This window comes from Vicugna pacos, chromosome 22 (genome assembly GCF_048564905.1).
Source record: "Vicugna pacos chromosome 22, VicPac4, whole genome shotgun sequence".
Classification (NCBI taxonomy): Eukaryota; Metazoa; Chordata; class Mammalia; order Artiodactyla; family Camelidae; genus Vicugna; species Vicugna pacos.
This window is the reverse complement of record NC_133008.1, coordinates 31,844,970-31,861,916: the sequence shown is the minus strand read 5'-3', so window position 1 is coordinate 31,861,916 and position 16,947 is coordinate 31,844,970. Positions and strand designations below refer to the sequence as shown.

General features: G+C 61.3%; 1 protein-coding gene across 1 annotated transcript; it reads right to left on the bottom strand.

Moving 5' to 3' along the window:
• Positions 1-6,796: 6,796 nt before the first annotated feature.
• MEX3D (mex-3 RNA binding family member D) lies at positions 6,797-15,750 on the bottom strand. Its single transcript, XM_072948088.1, has 2 exons — positions 15,003-15,750; positions 6,797-9,009 (listed from the first exon to the last, which is right to left on the bottom strand). The coding sequence occupies exons 1-2, from the start codon at positions 15,613-15,615 to the stop codon at positions 7,634-7,636; spliced, it is 1,989 nt and encodes a 662-aa protein (XP_072804189.1). The 5' UTR covers positions 15,616-15,750; the 3' UTR covers positions 6,797-7,633.
• Between the last annotated feature and the right edge of the window lie 1,197 nt (positions 15,751-16,947).

Below are 16,947 nucleotides of genomic sequence, written 5' to 3'. Positions count from 1 at the left end.
AACGTTCAGAGTAGCCCTGTTCAAACAGCCAAAGTGGAAACAACCCACATGTCCTTCGAGGGTAAATGGATAACAAAATACAGTCTGTCTATACACTATACTATTAATCAGTCATAAAGAGGAGAGCAGCCCACGTGGACGGACCCTGGAGCACGATGCTCAGTGAGAGAAGCAGACACAGAAGGACACACAGCGTGTGAGTCCAAGGATGTGAAATGTTCAGAACAGGCCAGTCCACAGACACGAAGTGTAGATTCGTGGTTGTCAGGGGCTTGGGGAGGGGAATAACTGTTAATGGCGGTGGGGTCTCTTTTTGGAGTAATGAGAATGGTCTGGAATGAGATAGAGGTGATGGAGGTGCAAAATTATGAATATACTTAATGCTATCGAATTGTACACTTTAAAGTGATTTAAGTGGTACATTTTATGTTATGTGTATTTTACCACAATTAAAAAAAAATCCTGCTCCCCATGTGGTCAAGACCAATTACAGCAGAATTGGGGGTTCAGGCTTTGTTGTTTCTTAAAACTCCTCATTCACTCCAAGGAGCAGCTGAGATTGGGAACCGCTGGGTTAGATTACACAGTCAAGACACGTGAGCCAAATGTCAAGGGGGAGTGCATCAGATGCAGATATAAACAGACTGACTGTAAATAACAATAATACACCTGAGGACACTGAATTGCTCACCAGGTCATTGTCATCTAGAAATTAGTGTTGATTTTAAGTCTGGTGGTGATGCTGTGCATCCATCCTTGCCTTGCGGAGAAATGCAGTTTACTGTAGAGAAACCTGGGCTATGAGGGCAAGGAGGCAGGTGGAGAGTAGCAGCTGGGGATCGTTAGGGAGCTTGAGAATTGGTTACTGCTGAAGCCGGGTCCTTCAAATTGACTCTCTGCTCCTCTGCTTGGATTTACACCTGACAGTTCGCATACTAAAAAGTTTTACAAATCAAGCATAAGCCATTTTAGCTGGGACATAAATCCATCCCAAGGGTGCTTGAAATAAACCAAAATCAGATGTTCCAATTTTTCGAGCGGAACCCTCTGTGTGGATGGGGGTGTGGGGAGATATGGGGACTCAGCCTTTTCAGGGCCAATTTGGTCCAATCCCTGAGGATCAGGATGAAAGTTTCTCACTGGGAGGGGGTGTTCCTGCTCCCCCAGGGACACTATAAAGACATTTTCATTGTCAGAAAGCGGTGGGGGGTTTCCTGGCAACGAGTGGGTGGGGTCAGAGATGCTGCTTCACACCCCACAGTGCCCAGGGCCACCCAGCCAGAGAATAACAAGCCCCGAATATCCACAATGCCTAGAGGTAGAACTTACATTAACCTCTTGGAGAAAGAGTCCAATTCCTGCTCATGCTGGACACCAGGATAAATCCCAATGGTCAGATGGTACAAGCCAGAGCAGCCTCCAGCATGAGTCACCTCTCTCCCTCCCACTCAGTGTGTGTATTTAAATGCGTGCAGCATCCCAGGACTTCAGTAGGTCGGGTGGTTAGGGATCTGGTGAGGGTAAAGAAAAAAAATCTCAGTTTGGGAGGTGCCCTGTCGTTTATTCAATCAACAAACATTTAGGGAGGCTCCACTGTGTGCTAGCGCTGAGCTGCTGAGCGAGGGACGGTCGGCAGTGGAAGGTGAAAATGATGGGCCGGTGTGGGTCCTGGGGAGCCCACAGCCCGGGGCCAAGGGCGGTTATGTCCACTTTACATAAATAATACAGAACCGGCTCCACAATTGTTGCTGGAAAGGGTGTCGTGTGCAGCTCTGGCCACACGGTGGCGACAGAGGACGAGCAGTTATGGTTCATCCCGGCCCCCGATGGGCACGGGCCGGGAATAGCGCAAGGTCTGGGGATGGCACCTGGGGCCCGTCCCGGCGAAAGTACTTAGGGGCTTCGGGCTTCCTCCGGCTCCTGTCCCAGAGCAAACCCGCTCCTGGCTAGGGCAAGGATCACTGCGATCCATCCATATCAGTAAACGTGTGGGGACTCAATTCTGCTCCATGCTAACCAACCAGCCAGCCCCTCCCCCAATGTCCTGTAGCTGTGGGTCCTCTCCTTGAGGTCAGGGCTGAATTTAGGAACCAGAGGAAGGGGCTCTCCAGCACATCCTTCACCCTGCAAATCAATGCATGACTCTCTCCTTCCCTCCACACCTCACAGAGCTAACAGACTTAGCAAATAAAAATACAGGATGCCCGTTAAATCGGAACTTCAGGTAAATAACCAGTCATGTTAGGTAGACCGATGTCCCATGAAATGTTTGAGACATTTACTAAGAAAAGGATCCATCACGCATCTGAAATTCAAATTCACTGGGCATCCTGTACCTTCCAGGGTGGATAGTGCCAACTCTGGCCACTGAGAGCTCTTTCAGTTGGGGACTCCTGTGTCCCTTGGACACGCCCCCATCCTCCTGGGGTGTTTTCAGCATGTCCTTATTTTCTGGCATCACAAGATGTCCAGGCTCATTTTGTGTTTTCTCTACTCAGGGTACAGCATCAGCCATCTCTCCAAGGAGTTGGGGCAACTTTTAATACAGCTGTGTGAGTCCTATGACCACTGTGACAAATTATTGCACACCTGGGGGCTCAAAACAGCACAAAGTTATTCTCTAACAGTTTGGAGGTCAGAAGTCCTAAAAAACAGGCGTGGGCGGGGCTGGTCCTTCTGGAGACTCCAGGGGGAGAATCGATTCCTGCCTCTTCCAGCTTCTAGAGGTGCCGCATCCCTGACTCGCGTCCCCTCCCTCCATCCTCACCGCTAGCAGCGCAGCATCTTCCCTCTCTGACTCTGACCCTCCTGCCTCCCTCTGATGAGGACCCTTGTGGTGACACAGGGCCCCAGGGAGTCCAGGGGCACCCCTATCCTAGGGGCCTTAACGTATTCCTGCCTGCAGAGTCCCCTCTGCCCCTCTGGGAAGTGACTCATTCACAGGTCCCAAGACCAAGATGAGGCATCTTTGAGACCATTATTCTGCCGACTGTACCAGCCCACAAGTTTTCCCTTCTCTGTGGCCTGTGTTGCTTTGGGGCCACTCTGACCAGGAACCCCCAACTCATTCTCTCATCACAATCTGGGCATGTGGGCCTTCCTGCTTCTCTGGCTTTAAGAGTGTTTCGGGGAGGGAGGGTGTAGCTCAGTGCAGTGCTTAGCATGCACAAGGTCCTGGGTTCAGGCCCCAGTACCTCCATTAAAAAAGATTATAACAATAACAAATAAAGGAACATAATTACCTCCCCCACAAAAAAAGAGAACCTCCAAGACTACACAGCCAGTCACTTAAGTGTGTTCTGTCTTTTGTTTGTGGCTCTTGAAATTAAAATTTAAGCCAAGTAAAATTTAAAACTCAGTCTCTCAGTTGCACGAGCCACGTTTCAGATGCGGGGTTGCTCGCTGTGGCCGGTGGCTTCTGTGCTGGGCGGTGCAGACCTAGAAGTCTCTCCAGCACAGAGCGCCCTGGTGGACGACACTGGGACGGAGCACGGCAGAGAGGCGCTGTCTCAGAGGGGCCTCCAGCCCCCGGGGCTACTTACTGACTGACTGAAGTATACTCAGGTTAGAGTGTTTGGTGACGCCTGGGCTATTTCATTTTACAGTTAAATTCCACCTGACGGGGTGGGAGAGACTCAAGGAGGAATCCCAAGGCTCCAACTCGCCTTTTACCTTGTCCCCCATCATCGTCTCCCGCTCCTCTGTCAACCCGTGGTTCCCTGAATGCACCCACTCCCACCGCCTCCAGGGCTTTTTGCCATGCTGTCTCCCCCGACCCGCCATCAACCAGCCCCTCTATCTGGCCTTCCCGTGTATCCTCAGATAGAATTCATCTCTCCCTCCTCCGAGACCCTGACTCCTTCATCCATCCACCATCCATCCGTCCGTCATTTGTCACCCGTCCAACAAACGCTGAGCATCCACCAGGCGCTGTTTGTTCTCTGCTGAGATTGTTGCGTTTCCCTGGTCTTGAAGCCGTGTCTGCCTTGGTCCCGTCCAGACTGTAAGGACATCACCTGACGACAGTAGGGGATGGCGTGGGGACTACAGCGGGCCAGCACTTACTGGGCCCTCACCACGGGCAGGCTCTCTGCTCAGCTACAGGAGATCAAATCCTGCCTAAGTCCCCACATTACAGAGGAAGCTGCAGAGGTGACATGGCGGAGGTCTTGTAACAGGAAGGTGGCAGGTAGGAATGGGACTCAGGTGTCTGTCTCTAGAGCTCTGGTTTCCCTGCACACGGTGGACTTGAGGCATGAGTCCCACCCCAGGAATGTCCCCAGGGACACACATGACCATGGTGACCACAGACGGTTCCCACACTGAGCCCCCTTCGCAGATGGTTCGGTCTCACAGATGGGAGAACCCCGGCTTGCCCCTCAGTGTCCCCTGGGGTCTGATGAGACTCAGCAGATGCTGGACCAGGGTCACCCTGCTGTGCCGGACCCATGAACCAAGAAGACGATTGCCAAGGGCCAAGAGAGCTCACATGCAAGCCCTGGGCCAGGCCTCAGCAGAAGGAGAGGAGCACCTGGGATCTTTGCCTTGACATGCGTCCCAGTTCCCAGGTGAGAACGTGATCCCTGTGGGTGATAACGAGTTTGAGTTACTCCAACTCAAGGTGGCTGAAACACAGGGGAAGGGCTGATTGGTGCCGATAACTGAGAGGCTGGGCCTACTGCCTTCAGGCAGGGCTGCATCCAGGGCCTCAAATGGCCAGCTTGGGGGAAGGGCATCCCTATTAACCACTGCATCTTCAGAAACCCCTCCAGAGGGCTCTGGCCAGTCTGGATTTGGGCCCCAGCCCTGGGCCTGGCCCTCCGCGGGCCAGTCATGCAGCCGCCGCACCCCCCCACCTCATTCCCTGCCAAGCTCCCAGACATCTGGGTGGTCCCGGGGACATCGCTCTTATTACAGGAGCAAACTGACCATCCCACTCGCCTGCAGTTCCCCAGAGGCCCCTCAATTTCTTACAGATGCCAGACCAACCCCACCCACCCACTCCCGCCAGGATCCTTGCTCAGGCTCCTGGCTCCTCCTCCCTCCCAAGGAGGCCCCCCCAACCTGCCCTTGAACCTTTGGCCCTTGAGGGGCAGGGGGGCTGCTCTTTTTCTCTTTGTGGCCAAACTGGGGTGCAGTCTCCATCCCCTCACCTCCCTGCTGCACCCACCACCCTCTGTGGCCTGACCTCACTCCAGGTTAGCGGGGGCCATGACCACTCCCCTGCTGAGCCGCGGGCCGGCCCAGGGTCGGCACCGCCCACCTGCCCGTCCTGGTCAGCCGTGGCAGCTGTAACAAATTACTGCAAAGTAGGCGGCTTAAAACCATAGGTACTTGGTCTCCATGTTCTGAAGCTGGAAGCCTGAGATCAAGGCACGGGGCCGCGCGGCCTCTGCAGACTCTGGGGAAGCCTTCCTGCCTCTTCCAGCCTTCGGGGCTCTGCCTCCCTCGTCGCCCAGCTTCTCCCTGCGTCTGAGTCTCCAGTCTCCCTCTGCGTGCTTGTCTCTCCTCTTCTGTCTCTTACAGGGACACTCGGCGTTAGACTCAGGGCCACCCTAGTTTAAGATGATCTCGTCTCAAGATCCTTACTTCTATTTGCAAAGAGCTTTTTGCTTAATAAGTGCCCATGCATGGGTTCCGGGGGCATATTTTGGGGGGCCATGAATCAACACACCCCAACCCTCTGAGCCTCCAGAGCCAGGAAAGTGGGCCTAGGGGTACCCCATTTTACAGATGGGGAAATTCCAGGCAGGGCTGGGCTGGAACCCTAGGTGTGGGGGGCTCTTCCTGAGACTCACCCCAGTCCACACAACCTGGGATGGGTTCAGTGCCCCAGGTGCCACTACTTGGAGCCAGAGGATCTGATGTGGTCGCCACTCAGTGGGGACACTGATCATGGGGTGCCCTGTCCATCTCTGGCTGATTCCTCTCCATACCCTCTTGTTGCCCCATCAGACACTCAGAGCTCCTGTCATCCTGAGCCCCTGGCCTCCTCCTGGAAGCCTTCCAGGATGATTTGTCATCTGAGCTTTTCTAGCAGGCTGTGTCCCTCAGACTCCTCGTTGCCCATTCCTCAAGCCAACAGCCTGTGGGGACCCTGGCCCCTGGGCTTGTTCCTGGAGCAGTCCTAAGCCCCTCCCTGTCACCGCACCCCACGCCCCACCCATCCTATCCTCCATGCACTCCAGGGCCTTCTTCTCCAACTTCAGAACTTTGGTGTCACCCACCAGCTGCCAATGGTCCAACCCATGGTCCCTCAGTCCTCACCTCTGGGCCATCCCAGCCCTGAAGAACTCTGACAGCCCCATGGGCCATGGTCCTCTGGTCCCAACTAGGTGACTGGGGGACACGGGGGACACCTGTGGTTCATCGCTCAGACATCCTTCGGGGACTGGGAGGGGTCAGGACCCATCCTGGGATTTAGATTCCCAGACCTGTCTCCTCACCTGCACAATGTCAGGTGGACCCTGTCCTGCTGGGGAAGGGCCCCCCACATGCCATGGAGCTGCCCCAGGAAAGGGACACCCTGGCACCACCCCCTCCACATAGGCCATGGCTGTCCCTGCGGTTGGCTTTCCCCTGGGACGTGGGGCTTTGAGCCTCAGGAAAAGGAAACCTGGCTGGACCACCTTTCCCTGTAGACCCGATGCTTACAGCACCGGTCTTGAGGAAGAGCCTGGAATCAGGCATCCTGAGCGCAATCCCTTTGTGTTGGAGACTGGGGAGTGAGGGGCTGGATCCGAGCCCCCACCCACCCCCTCCCTCATGCCCACCCGCCCCACACCAGGCCAAGGGCTCACGTGTAGTAAAAAGACTTTATTAAGAAGGCTTTGAAGTCAAAAAATAAAACTCTTGATACAATTTTCTGAACCCTTAGGTCAGCTCAGCAAATATATAATCAGTAATTTAGCTGTGTAAGATTAAAGGTCCGTTACTTTATTTAAAATAAAATATATTTTAGTTCTTAAAATTTATTCCATAAAGTACGTATTTCCCTATAAATTCCCTACATGTACACAAGAGGTAAAAAGTAAAAGTTAAAAACAATAAAAAAAGTAAAAACTGACAACAGAAGCCACAGCAGAAGGGGATTAATAAGTAAAAACAAGTCGGAACGTTCGGGCTGCCCCTCGCCCCCCACCCCTCCGGCCCGCGCGCGGCTTACATGCTGAAGGGTGCCTGTCTGGCCGCAAGCAGGGACCCATTCTCCTCGTGGGAGTTTCTGCAGAGGCTGCAGCCGTGGGTTCGCTACGTACAAAAGGACAACCGAGCTGTAAAAACCGTGGTTTTGTTTTCGTTTTGTATTACAAAGATCGCCCAAGGGTGGGGGGTGTCTGAAACAAAAAGTGCAAGCAGGCAAGCAGGCCTTTTCTCTCGGGTTTATTTTAACCTATCGGCTCAATACTGTCATTTGTTGAGAAGCGAGGCGCCGCTGGGCCGCTGGGCCGCCGTCTCCACGCCTGGGGCCGGAGTTAAAGCTCGTCTGTAAACACTGGCGCGCCGCCCGCGCCTGCCGCCCCTCCGCCTGGCGCCCTTCCTCCCCAGCCCACCCGGCCTCGGCCTCGCCAGGAGCGCGCCCGCCCCGAGGACCGCCTCGGGGGGTGGGGGGCCGCGGCCGCGGCGAGGTGACCTGCTACGAAAAGATATGGATGGCCTGGGTGGCGGGCGTGCGGCAGGCCGGGCACTCGGGCTCACTCTTGCCGCAGATGCGGACGGCGCAGTCCATGCAGAAGAGGTTGTGGCCGCAGGGCACCAGCGCGGCCATGACCTCGCCCTCGGCGCACACCACGCACTCCCGCGCCAGGGCTGGCGCGGTGGCGCCCGGGTTCGGGGCCGCCGGGCCCTTGCGGCCGCCTTCCGAGGCGCTCGAGTCCAGCGGGGAGCACGAGGAGACCGAGGAGCTGCTGGGCAGCGAGGTGGCCGTGGAGAAGCTGGCGCTGCTCGAGAAGGACGACAGGGGGCCCTGCGGGGGCCGCCAGGGCAGCGCGCCCAGCGGGTCGGGCGCGGCGCGGCGCGCCAGCGGGAGCTCCAGGCCCAGGCCGCCGGGCTCGGGCAGCGTGGGCGAGTGGCGCGGCGTGCCGGCCCCGCTGCTGCGCCGGGCACCGGCGGCGGGCGGCACGGGGGCGCCGTTGACGGCCGAGCAGCCGCTGAAGGCCGGCAGGGGCGCAGCCCGCTCAAAGGGGGCCCAGATGGTGGCCGCGGCGGGAACAGTCAGGTCCAGCGCCAGGAAGTCAAAGCCGAAGTCACAGTCTTCCGGGCCGGGCGGCCCTGCGGGGGCCCCGGGACCATCCCCGCCGAAGGTGAAGCCCCCGTTGCCCGAAGCGCCGTAGGGGCTGGCGGGGCCCGTTTCCGGCACTGGCACGGGTGGACCCCCGCGGCCGCCGGCGTAGAAGGCCTCGGGGCCCCCCGGGGCGCCCAGCGTTGCGTCCCCGCGGAGGGCGGCCGTGGGTGCCGGTGGCCGCCGCGCCGGGTTGGGGGCCTTGGCCCAGAGACCTGCGGCCGCCCCAAGCAGATCAAGGCAGACGTCGGTGCCGTTGGAGTGGAAGTCACTGTCGGGGCCGGCATCGGTGAAGGCGCCCGTGCGCAGCGTGATGTGGGCCTCGATCTCCTCGCGCGCCCGGTCCACGTTCTCGGGCATGCCTGTCACGGCGAACACCGGCTCCTTGTCGCGCCCAGGCGTCACGATGTACGTGTGCGTCCGCTGCTGGATGCGCTTGATGGTGGCGCCCTTGGGCCCCACCACCAGCCCCACCACGCGGTAGGGCACGCGCACCTGGATGGTGGTCTGTCCCGGCAGGTTGGGCGGGCCCTGCGCGGTGCCCGGCAGCCCGCCGGCCTTGCTGCGCGTGGCGCGGATCACGGAGAAGTGCTCGGCAGCCGACAGGATCTCGCGCTTGGCCATCTCCACATCCTCCTTGCGGCCGGTCACGATGAAGACCGGCTCCTCGCCGCGCACCGGCGTCTTGATGTACGTGTTCGTCTTGGCTCGAAGTGCCTTGATCTTGCAGCCTAGGGGCGGGGTGAGACGGTGATGGCAGGGGCGCTTCCCCAGGACAGACCCTCCTGGGGAGCCCCCACCCTCTGCCTGTAATCTCAGGCCCACTGCTGTTCCTCCCTCCTACCCTGGGCCTCAGTTTCCCCTCTGGTTTTGCCATCACCTCCTCCTTAACGGGAATTGGCGAAAAGGCAAGGAGGGACCCTGCTATGTGTTGAAAGGGGTCCCCCCAAATTCATGTCCACCTGGAACATCAGAATGGAACCTTATTTGGAAATAGGGTCTTCACAGAGGTAGCTAGTCAAGACGAGGTCATGTCAGAGCAGAGGGTCCCGAGTCCAATGATTGGAGTCTTTATAGAGGAGGACTCGCAGAGACACAGGAGGCGGAGCCCAGGGTTGAAGTGAGGCGGCCACAAACCAAGGGATGCCAGGGGCTGCCTGCACAGCCAGGAGCTAGGAGAGGGGCCAGGGGCAGACTCTCCCTGGAGCCTCTGGAGGGAGCCCAGCCCAGCCGGCACCTTGATTTCAGATTTCCACCCTCCAGAACTGTGGGGCTTGTTTCTATAGTTTCAAGCCAGGCAGCTCATTCTATGAGCCCCAGGACACTAATACAGACCCCGTGACACCAACTCCGTCTGATGGGTGGGGAAGCAGGCTCAGACTGCAGAAGCCGCCTGTAATTTTTTCTGACCAAGTGACCCTCCCCCCAAAGCAGATCCTGGGCCCCCAGGGGTCCCAGCCTTGGGGCTTCATTGCTGCTGCCCCAGTTGGGTTGGGGGCTGACCCTGCGGGTGGGGGCCAGTGTCCATGCGGGAGACGGTCAGGCTTGCAGGGTCCTGGACTGGGTGCCTCACCCTGTGTCTAAGCAGCCCTCCTGCGGCTGAGGGGAAGCTGCCCCGAGACATGTAAACACCAGGTGGGGCCTGCCCCGTGCCTGCCCCGCCCACCCCAGCCCCGGGGCCTCTGAGATGTCGTGAGCCCGAGCCCAGGAGTCTGGGAGACCCCCTTCTCTCCAAGTTCTGGGGAGGCCAGGGACACAGGAATATTGTTTCAATGCAAACAGAGGGTGGCACTGACAGGAATAACTGTGGCTGACTTCTCCAGCAACAGAAGATACACAGTCAGCAGGACGAGCTGTCCGCGGGAAGAAGCAGGGGAGAAGGGGCCTGGGCCAGGGCTTAGGCGTCAGCCCCAACCCAGTGCTTTGAGAAAAGGCGGGACAGGGAAGGCAGGGTCAGAAAGCTCCCAGGGAGGAGGTGGGTGGGAAGCCTCTGCTCTCCTCCCATCTCCTGGTCCCCAGCCATTCCCTCCATGGCCACCCAGGGTCCTCCCCCTTAATGGCTGCATGGCCTCACTGGCAACCCCAAAGGCAGCCTGACTTGTGGCTCCCTCCACTTCTGCTGGGATGGTCTCTTCACCCGGCAGCTGGGGAGGCCCCTCCTGCAGCTCCCCTGCACATGACCTTCCCCATTTGTAACATTATCCTCACTGCTACCCCCCACCCCCGCTGTCTTCTCCCTTCTCTGCATCAAATTGCAGCCCAGCATCTCCTTTTCCAGGAAGCCCACCCTGACTATGCTGGCCAGGCCACAGCACACACTTCTGAGAGTTTCTCCTCACACTGTATGTCTGGCTTTCTTAACTCCCCAAGGCTGGGGGACTGTGCTGTAAGGGCCGGAGCACTGGGGATTGCCCTGGGCACTTGAGGGAACTGTCCTGTGCCTCAGTTTCCTCACCTGCCAAAGGCAGGCAGAAAAAGACCCAGTCTCACAGGTTGGGGAGCAGTCCCAGAATGGCACCCCACTTTTGCAAGTCTTAAGGGCAAGTGGAGGAAGGATTAAAATCTCTCCCAAAATGTTTGGTTCCAGCAACCCCAGTCAAGGGGAGGGAAGTGAGGCCAGGAGAAAGGGCAGGGTATTTGCCAAAGTCCGGGGAGAGGAACACCCACTACCTGGACCCTTTGTACAGCAGGAAGTGGGCCTTGCTCCCAATCATATGGGGTGGCTGAGGCCTGGACCCCAAGTGCTGGGGGGGCCTGGAGGGTCACAGGCTGTGGGCCACATGTAGAAAGGTGGCTGAGTGAGACGGCAGTTGTGGGTGAGGGGCTGGAAAGGGGCAGAGAAGGGGTGCCTGGCCACACGGGGGACCTGGCAGTTTCCCACTGGCCGGCACCCATCCTGCTCTGGCCCATAGGGTGGCCTTGGGTGGAGCCCTGGGTGGCCAAGCAGAGCCCATTCACTAACCACATTTCAGCTGCGGCACTCATTGGCTCCCTAAACCCCACCCACACTAAGACCCCAAGAGGCAGCAGAGCATGGGGGTGGGACTGTGCAGGCCAGGATCCTGGGGCTCCAAGAGAGACCCTGGGGCTGGCACCAATTGGCAGGCAATGTAGAAATGCAGATTCCTGGGCCCTACCCCCAGGATTGCAGCTCAAAGAGCCCAGGAAGGCAAGTGACTGTCACAGAGGCCGCCTGCCCCAGGCCCCAGCAGCCCTCACCCACAGTAGTGTAGCCCTCAGCTATCCCACTGCTCACGTGACCCCAAACGGGGGTCCAGGCCACCCCTGTGCTGGACACTCAGGGAACCAAGCCACATGGGCTCTTCCCCAAGGGAGCCCACATGGGTGACCATGGGCCACACTTAGCAAGGAACCTTCAAGGCTGTGTGCGGGAGCCGAGGCAGCTGCCCTGGGGAGGCAGTGTGGGCTGGGGGAGAGCTCCTGGCTAAGGGAACAGCGGCGACAGAGTCCGGAAGCAGGACGGGGCTGGGACAAGTCAGTCCTATCCACCGCTGTCCCCAGCCCAGTGGGGTGCTGTCTCCAGAGCAAGGCTGAGTCACAGCAGGGTGGCCTGGGGGCCAAGCTGGCTCACTTGTGAAACGGGGCAGTGATCACCCCCGTGCAGGCAGGGCAGGGTGCATCTACATTTGCCAATGTAAGGAACCCCCAACCCAGGCCTGGGACCACCTTTCTTCTTGTGTCCCACAGTGGACCGGGGAGAACCTCAAGGCAGGGGTCCCACCAATCCCACTGTGCCTGCATGCCACACCCTCGAGGGTGGGCCACGCACAAGCAGAGCAGCCCCCACCCCTCGCCAAGGGCCGCCGGAGGGGCCCCGGCTGGCTGGCAGGTCACTGGTTCCTGCCTGAGAGCCTGCTGTGCAGCTGGCCCACCTGGCCACAGCCATGCCCCAAAGTCAGAGCGAGGGCGGCAAGGCAGGAGGGCACAGGCTGCGGGGTGTCTCAGAAGGAAAAGTGCCCAAGGTCACGGCACGGCAAGGGCACACCAGCCCCTCAGTGACCTTCAACAGTGCCTTTACTAGTCCTTCTGGGTTTCCTCTTTTCCTGTCTGTAGGAGGGGCCATCTCCCCGCCACCCCCAACCTGGGGGCTTTGGAAGGTGAAAGTTCTTTCCTGGCTCATCCCTGCTCCCTGCAGTGCAGGCAGAGCCCAAGAGACCAGGGTTCAAGTCCCGGTCCAGCTGCCCAGTTCTAGCTGCACCTCTCAGGTGGGTGATCGGAAGTGGCAGGGTGGTCCCCGGGGAACACCTCAGGGCTCAGCGAGGTGGGGCATGTTGAGGCTCCTTCTCTGTGGGTCCAGGGCACCTTCTGGGCCTCTCAGCCTCAGGGATGAGAGAGAACTCCAAAGACTGTAACCACCTGCCCCGTGCCCAGGAGATGCACGGACCTGCTCCAGGACTGAGAAGACCGAGGCTCAGAGGACAGCAAGGGGGTGTCAGGAAAGGTCAACCCCGAGTCTGTGGCTCTGGGTGGCTGAGGCTTGGGGCGGGGAGCGGTCCCGGACCTGGGGTTTGACAGAAAAGGGTAATTTCAGGGCAGGCTATGCATGCCCCTCTGCACCAGGGAAGCAGAGCAGTAAGAAGGGACAGGTTTTGTGTCCAGGGTCCCACCAGGTGGACAGTGGGGTGGGTGACAGAGGAAGGGCTGGGCACAGAGTCTTCCAGGGTGTGCTCAAGAACTGGGTGTGGAGACGGGAGCTACAGATGCTTCCAGAGCTGGGGGCATGCAGGGCTGCTGAAGCTGCCACCCTGACCTGGCCTTCCTGCTCCTTCCTGGTGCCCTGTGCCCCCCTCACAGGGTGGCTATTGTGCGCCGGCCTGGAGCTGGGAGGAGAACCAGCATTTTGCTCGGGAATCCTCACCGAAACCCGAAGGGAGGGACCCTCCCGAGGGACCCTCCCCCTGTCACAGAGGAGCTCTCATGCTCAGGGTCACAGGGCCACTCCAGGCTGCAGGGAGAGCCTGCAGGGCAGGCCATGCTGTCTGCCATCAGCAGGAACTCAGCTGGCACCCAGTGAACAGGTTCCCAATGCACATGCCGAGGTCAGGGTGGAGCCTGACTACTGGCCACCACAGACCCTTCGGCACAAGGCCGTGATCTGGTGCCCTTGCTAGACTCTGCCGCCACCCAGGTGGCTGAGGCCCCTCTGGACCCTTGGGGGCCAGGATGCGGATATTCACAGGTAACCTGCCCTCAACCGCCACCTCTGGGCAGATCAGCATAGTGACCTTGGGCAACAGCCCCCAGGCCTCAGGCTCCTGGAAGCTAAGTCTGGGGCAGCTGTCTCGTTACACAGGGCAGTTATGGGGGACAGGGACAGGGAGGGGGTGGTGGAGGGGAAACGTCTGGTGTGGGGTCTCACCCTGCCTGCCCACAGAGGCGGCTGCAGGGCTTGGAGAACGGCTATCCTGTCCCCCTCCCCAGCTCCCATTCCTGAGGGTGGTGGGTCCCTTGGCCCAGCACAACACTTGGCCCTCCTTGTGTCTACAAGCGGGGAGGACAAGTGAATAACTGAACCGACCTGTACCCAAAACCAGAGGGCTTGCCGGCCTGATGGCCCCACCCACCGGGAACTAGTGGACGGCGGTGCCCAGGGCCTTCCCCATGGTCCCCAAACTGCAGTGATGAGGGTGACAGACCACCCTGCAATTCAAGCCCCCCCCACGCTTCTCTAGGTCCTGTTACTGAGGGCCCAGAGGCCTGGACCCCCAGCCCTACCTCAAGCCCCGCCCAGGCCCCACCCCAAGTTCTAGAACCTGGCTGGCCAGCAGGGAGCCAGCAGCCTGGAGTTAGGGTTAGGAGTTGGGAGGTGCAGGCAGGAAGACAGGAGACAGTTGAGGCTGGTAGGCAGGCAGCTAACACGGTGGGTGGGTGGGTGTGTGCTGGGCCGGGCACTGCCCACCACCCTCCCGCCCGCCAGCCCCGCAGCTCCAGGGCCAATGAGCGGCCGCCGGCCTGATGTCACCCTGCAAATCTCAGCCTGGCTCCCGAACAAAGAGAACAATGGAGCGGCCACAGGGAGCTCCGACAGTGCTGCTCTGGGACCCCCGTGCCCTGGGCCTGCTGCCCGCCACCCGGCCAGGGGGAAGGCTGTGGGGTTGGACCCCAGAAGTGGCTTTTACAGTGGGTTCTTCTGCATCTCCCCAAATCCCTGGCTGGGGGCCGAGAGCGGGATCGAGATCCTCTCTCATCCTATTCTGCCCCACCCCCTGCTACCCGCAGCAAGGTGCCGAGGCTGGCAAGTCCCGATGTACCTACCCTTTTTGTGCCGCCAAACTTCTCTCCTGACCCTGCAAGAGTGCCCCCGCCCCCAGGCCTAGGCACCCGCAAACCCCGGGGAACCCGCCCCCTGCCTGTTTTGGGTAGAGAGTGCCCACTGGCCAGCCTGCCCCCGCCCTCCCCTGGATGCCACCAGAGGCGGCCGAGGGCCCCAGCAGTTAGATGCATGCAGGGGCCTTTCTGGGATGGAGGCGCCCAGACAAAGGCAGCAGCGGGGCCCGAGCGCCGAGGGGAGGAGCGCGGGCTGCGCCCAACTTTCTCCCGCGGCCAGCGGCAGGACAAAGGCGCACAGGCAGCCACCGAGGCCCGAGCCCACGCGGGGCGTGGCCGGGGTCTGGCGTCCAGCCGCGGGCTGATCTGGGCGGCCTCTCCCCGGCCGAGCCGCGTCGGGACCCCTGGGGCGGCGCCCCCGACAGCGGCCACTCACCCTGGCGACCCACGATCTCCGCGACGTGCTCGGAGCTGGGCACCGGCACACACTCGGTCATGTTCACGCTCTTCTTGCGGCTGCCGATCACGCTCATTTGCTCGGCCAGCAGCGTCGGGGGGCCCAGGGCCGCCGGGTGGGGTGCGAAGCCGGCGAACACGTCGGGCGGCGACCGCCGGGGCGGCGGCGGGGGGCTCACCTCGGGCTCCAGCAGCGTCAAGGGGCCAGGGGCCACGGCCACACCGGGCGCACCCGCCTCAGGCCCGTCGGGGGTCGCGAGCTCCGCCGCGGCTCCGCCGTCCGCGCCCCCCTCCGCTGCCGCTGCCGCCCCGTCGCCTGCGGCCGCCCCTTCATCGTCCTGGTCGCCTGCGCCCCCCAGCCCCAGCCCCGAGAGCTGGTCCAGCGCCAGGCGCAGCGCGGCGGCCGCGTCGTCGGGCTCGGGCGGTGGCCGGGGCGCGGGCGCGGCCTCCTCGGCGCCCTCGGGCGGGGGCGGGGGCGGCGACGGCGGCGGCGGCGGTGGGGGACCTGGGCAGGGGTCCCCGGCGGTCGCCGCCCCGGGCCCGCCGCCGCGCGCGCCCCCGACGCCGTCGGGCTGGCCGGTGGAGCTGGGCATGGCGGCGCTAGCGCTCGGGCCCGCGCTCCCGCCTCTCGGCCGCCGGCCGCCCCCGCCGCCGCCGCCGCCGCCCGCGCCGCCGCCCTCCGCCTCTGGGAGCTCGGCCGCCGGCCGCCGGCATCCAGCGGCGGGGCGGGGCGGCGGCGGGGCTGCTCGGGCGCGGGCGGCGGCGGCGCGGCGCGGCTCTGCTTGCTCCTCGGCGGCGGCGGCTCGGCGGCGGCGGCGGCGGCGCGGACGCTCCTTCCCTCCGCCCTCCCGCCGCCTCCCTCCGGCCGCCGGCCGCCCCGCCCCGGCCGCGGCCCCGCCCCCGTGACGCGGCCGCCGCCAACAATGGGGCGCCGGGCAGGGCGCACGCGCGGGGCGGGCGGGGCGGTCACGTGGCGCAGCCACCCCCGCCGGGGGCGCTCCGGCGGGCCGGGCGCGCTGGCACGTGCGGGCGCGGCCGCAGGTAGGTGCCCGCGGCGCCCCGGGCCCTCGGTGTGCTAAGGCGTCCCGCCCGGGGCCCCGCCTCGGGGCCGGCGTCCCTACCCCCGAGGACCCTTGCCCCAGAGCTGGGCTTCGGACTCCCGCCCACTTCCCACGTCGGGTCTTCGCCCTCACCTGGGACCCTGCCTGCTTGGAAGCCCCCCGAGAGGTCATGGGCACCCATCTCCCACAGCACGGGAGTGTGCCCGAGTCGAGAATGGGCCCCGTGGTAGTGTTTCCAGACTTGGGCTGGTTTCCGTGGGCCAGGGTCCTCAGATGGGCGCAGCCTCGCTCTAATGCTCAGCCCAGGGCGCCCACCTCCAAAGCCGGCCTGTCCCAGCGGCCCTTTGGGGCCTTCTTTTCTCCTTTGGGGCGGAGGAGGCTTCTGGCTTCCCGCTGTGCGGTTTCTTTTGGTAAATGGATGGGCTGGGCGCAGGATGGACCCAGCCTGGACAGGCGTACTGGAGTCTCCAAGAGGACACTGGCCCATTCCCTGCTTGGCTGCAGAACCTCAGGCCAGTTGCATGGGCTCTCGAGGTGGGAGGGGTCGGCCTCTCCCCTGGGTCCACTGCCAGCCCCACCCGACATGGGAACCTACCCTCGACCTGAGCTATCCCTAAGCCACACTGTCCCTGACTAGAGGGTCCTTCACCTCCTGTCACTTCTTTTCCCACACTCTGGCTTCCCTGGAAGGTTTCCCCACCTCCCCTATCCATTGAAGCTTTCAGCCCCCTGCCTCCTTGGTCCCTGTTCCTGGAATGCTTTTTCCCTCTAATGTCTTTCCTGACCCCAGGCCACATCCAGTCCAGTTTCTCTTGGGGTCCCAGACTTCTCTTTTGTGTGCTTGAATGCTAGGAAATATTAGTT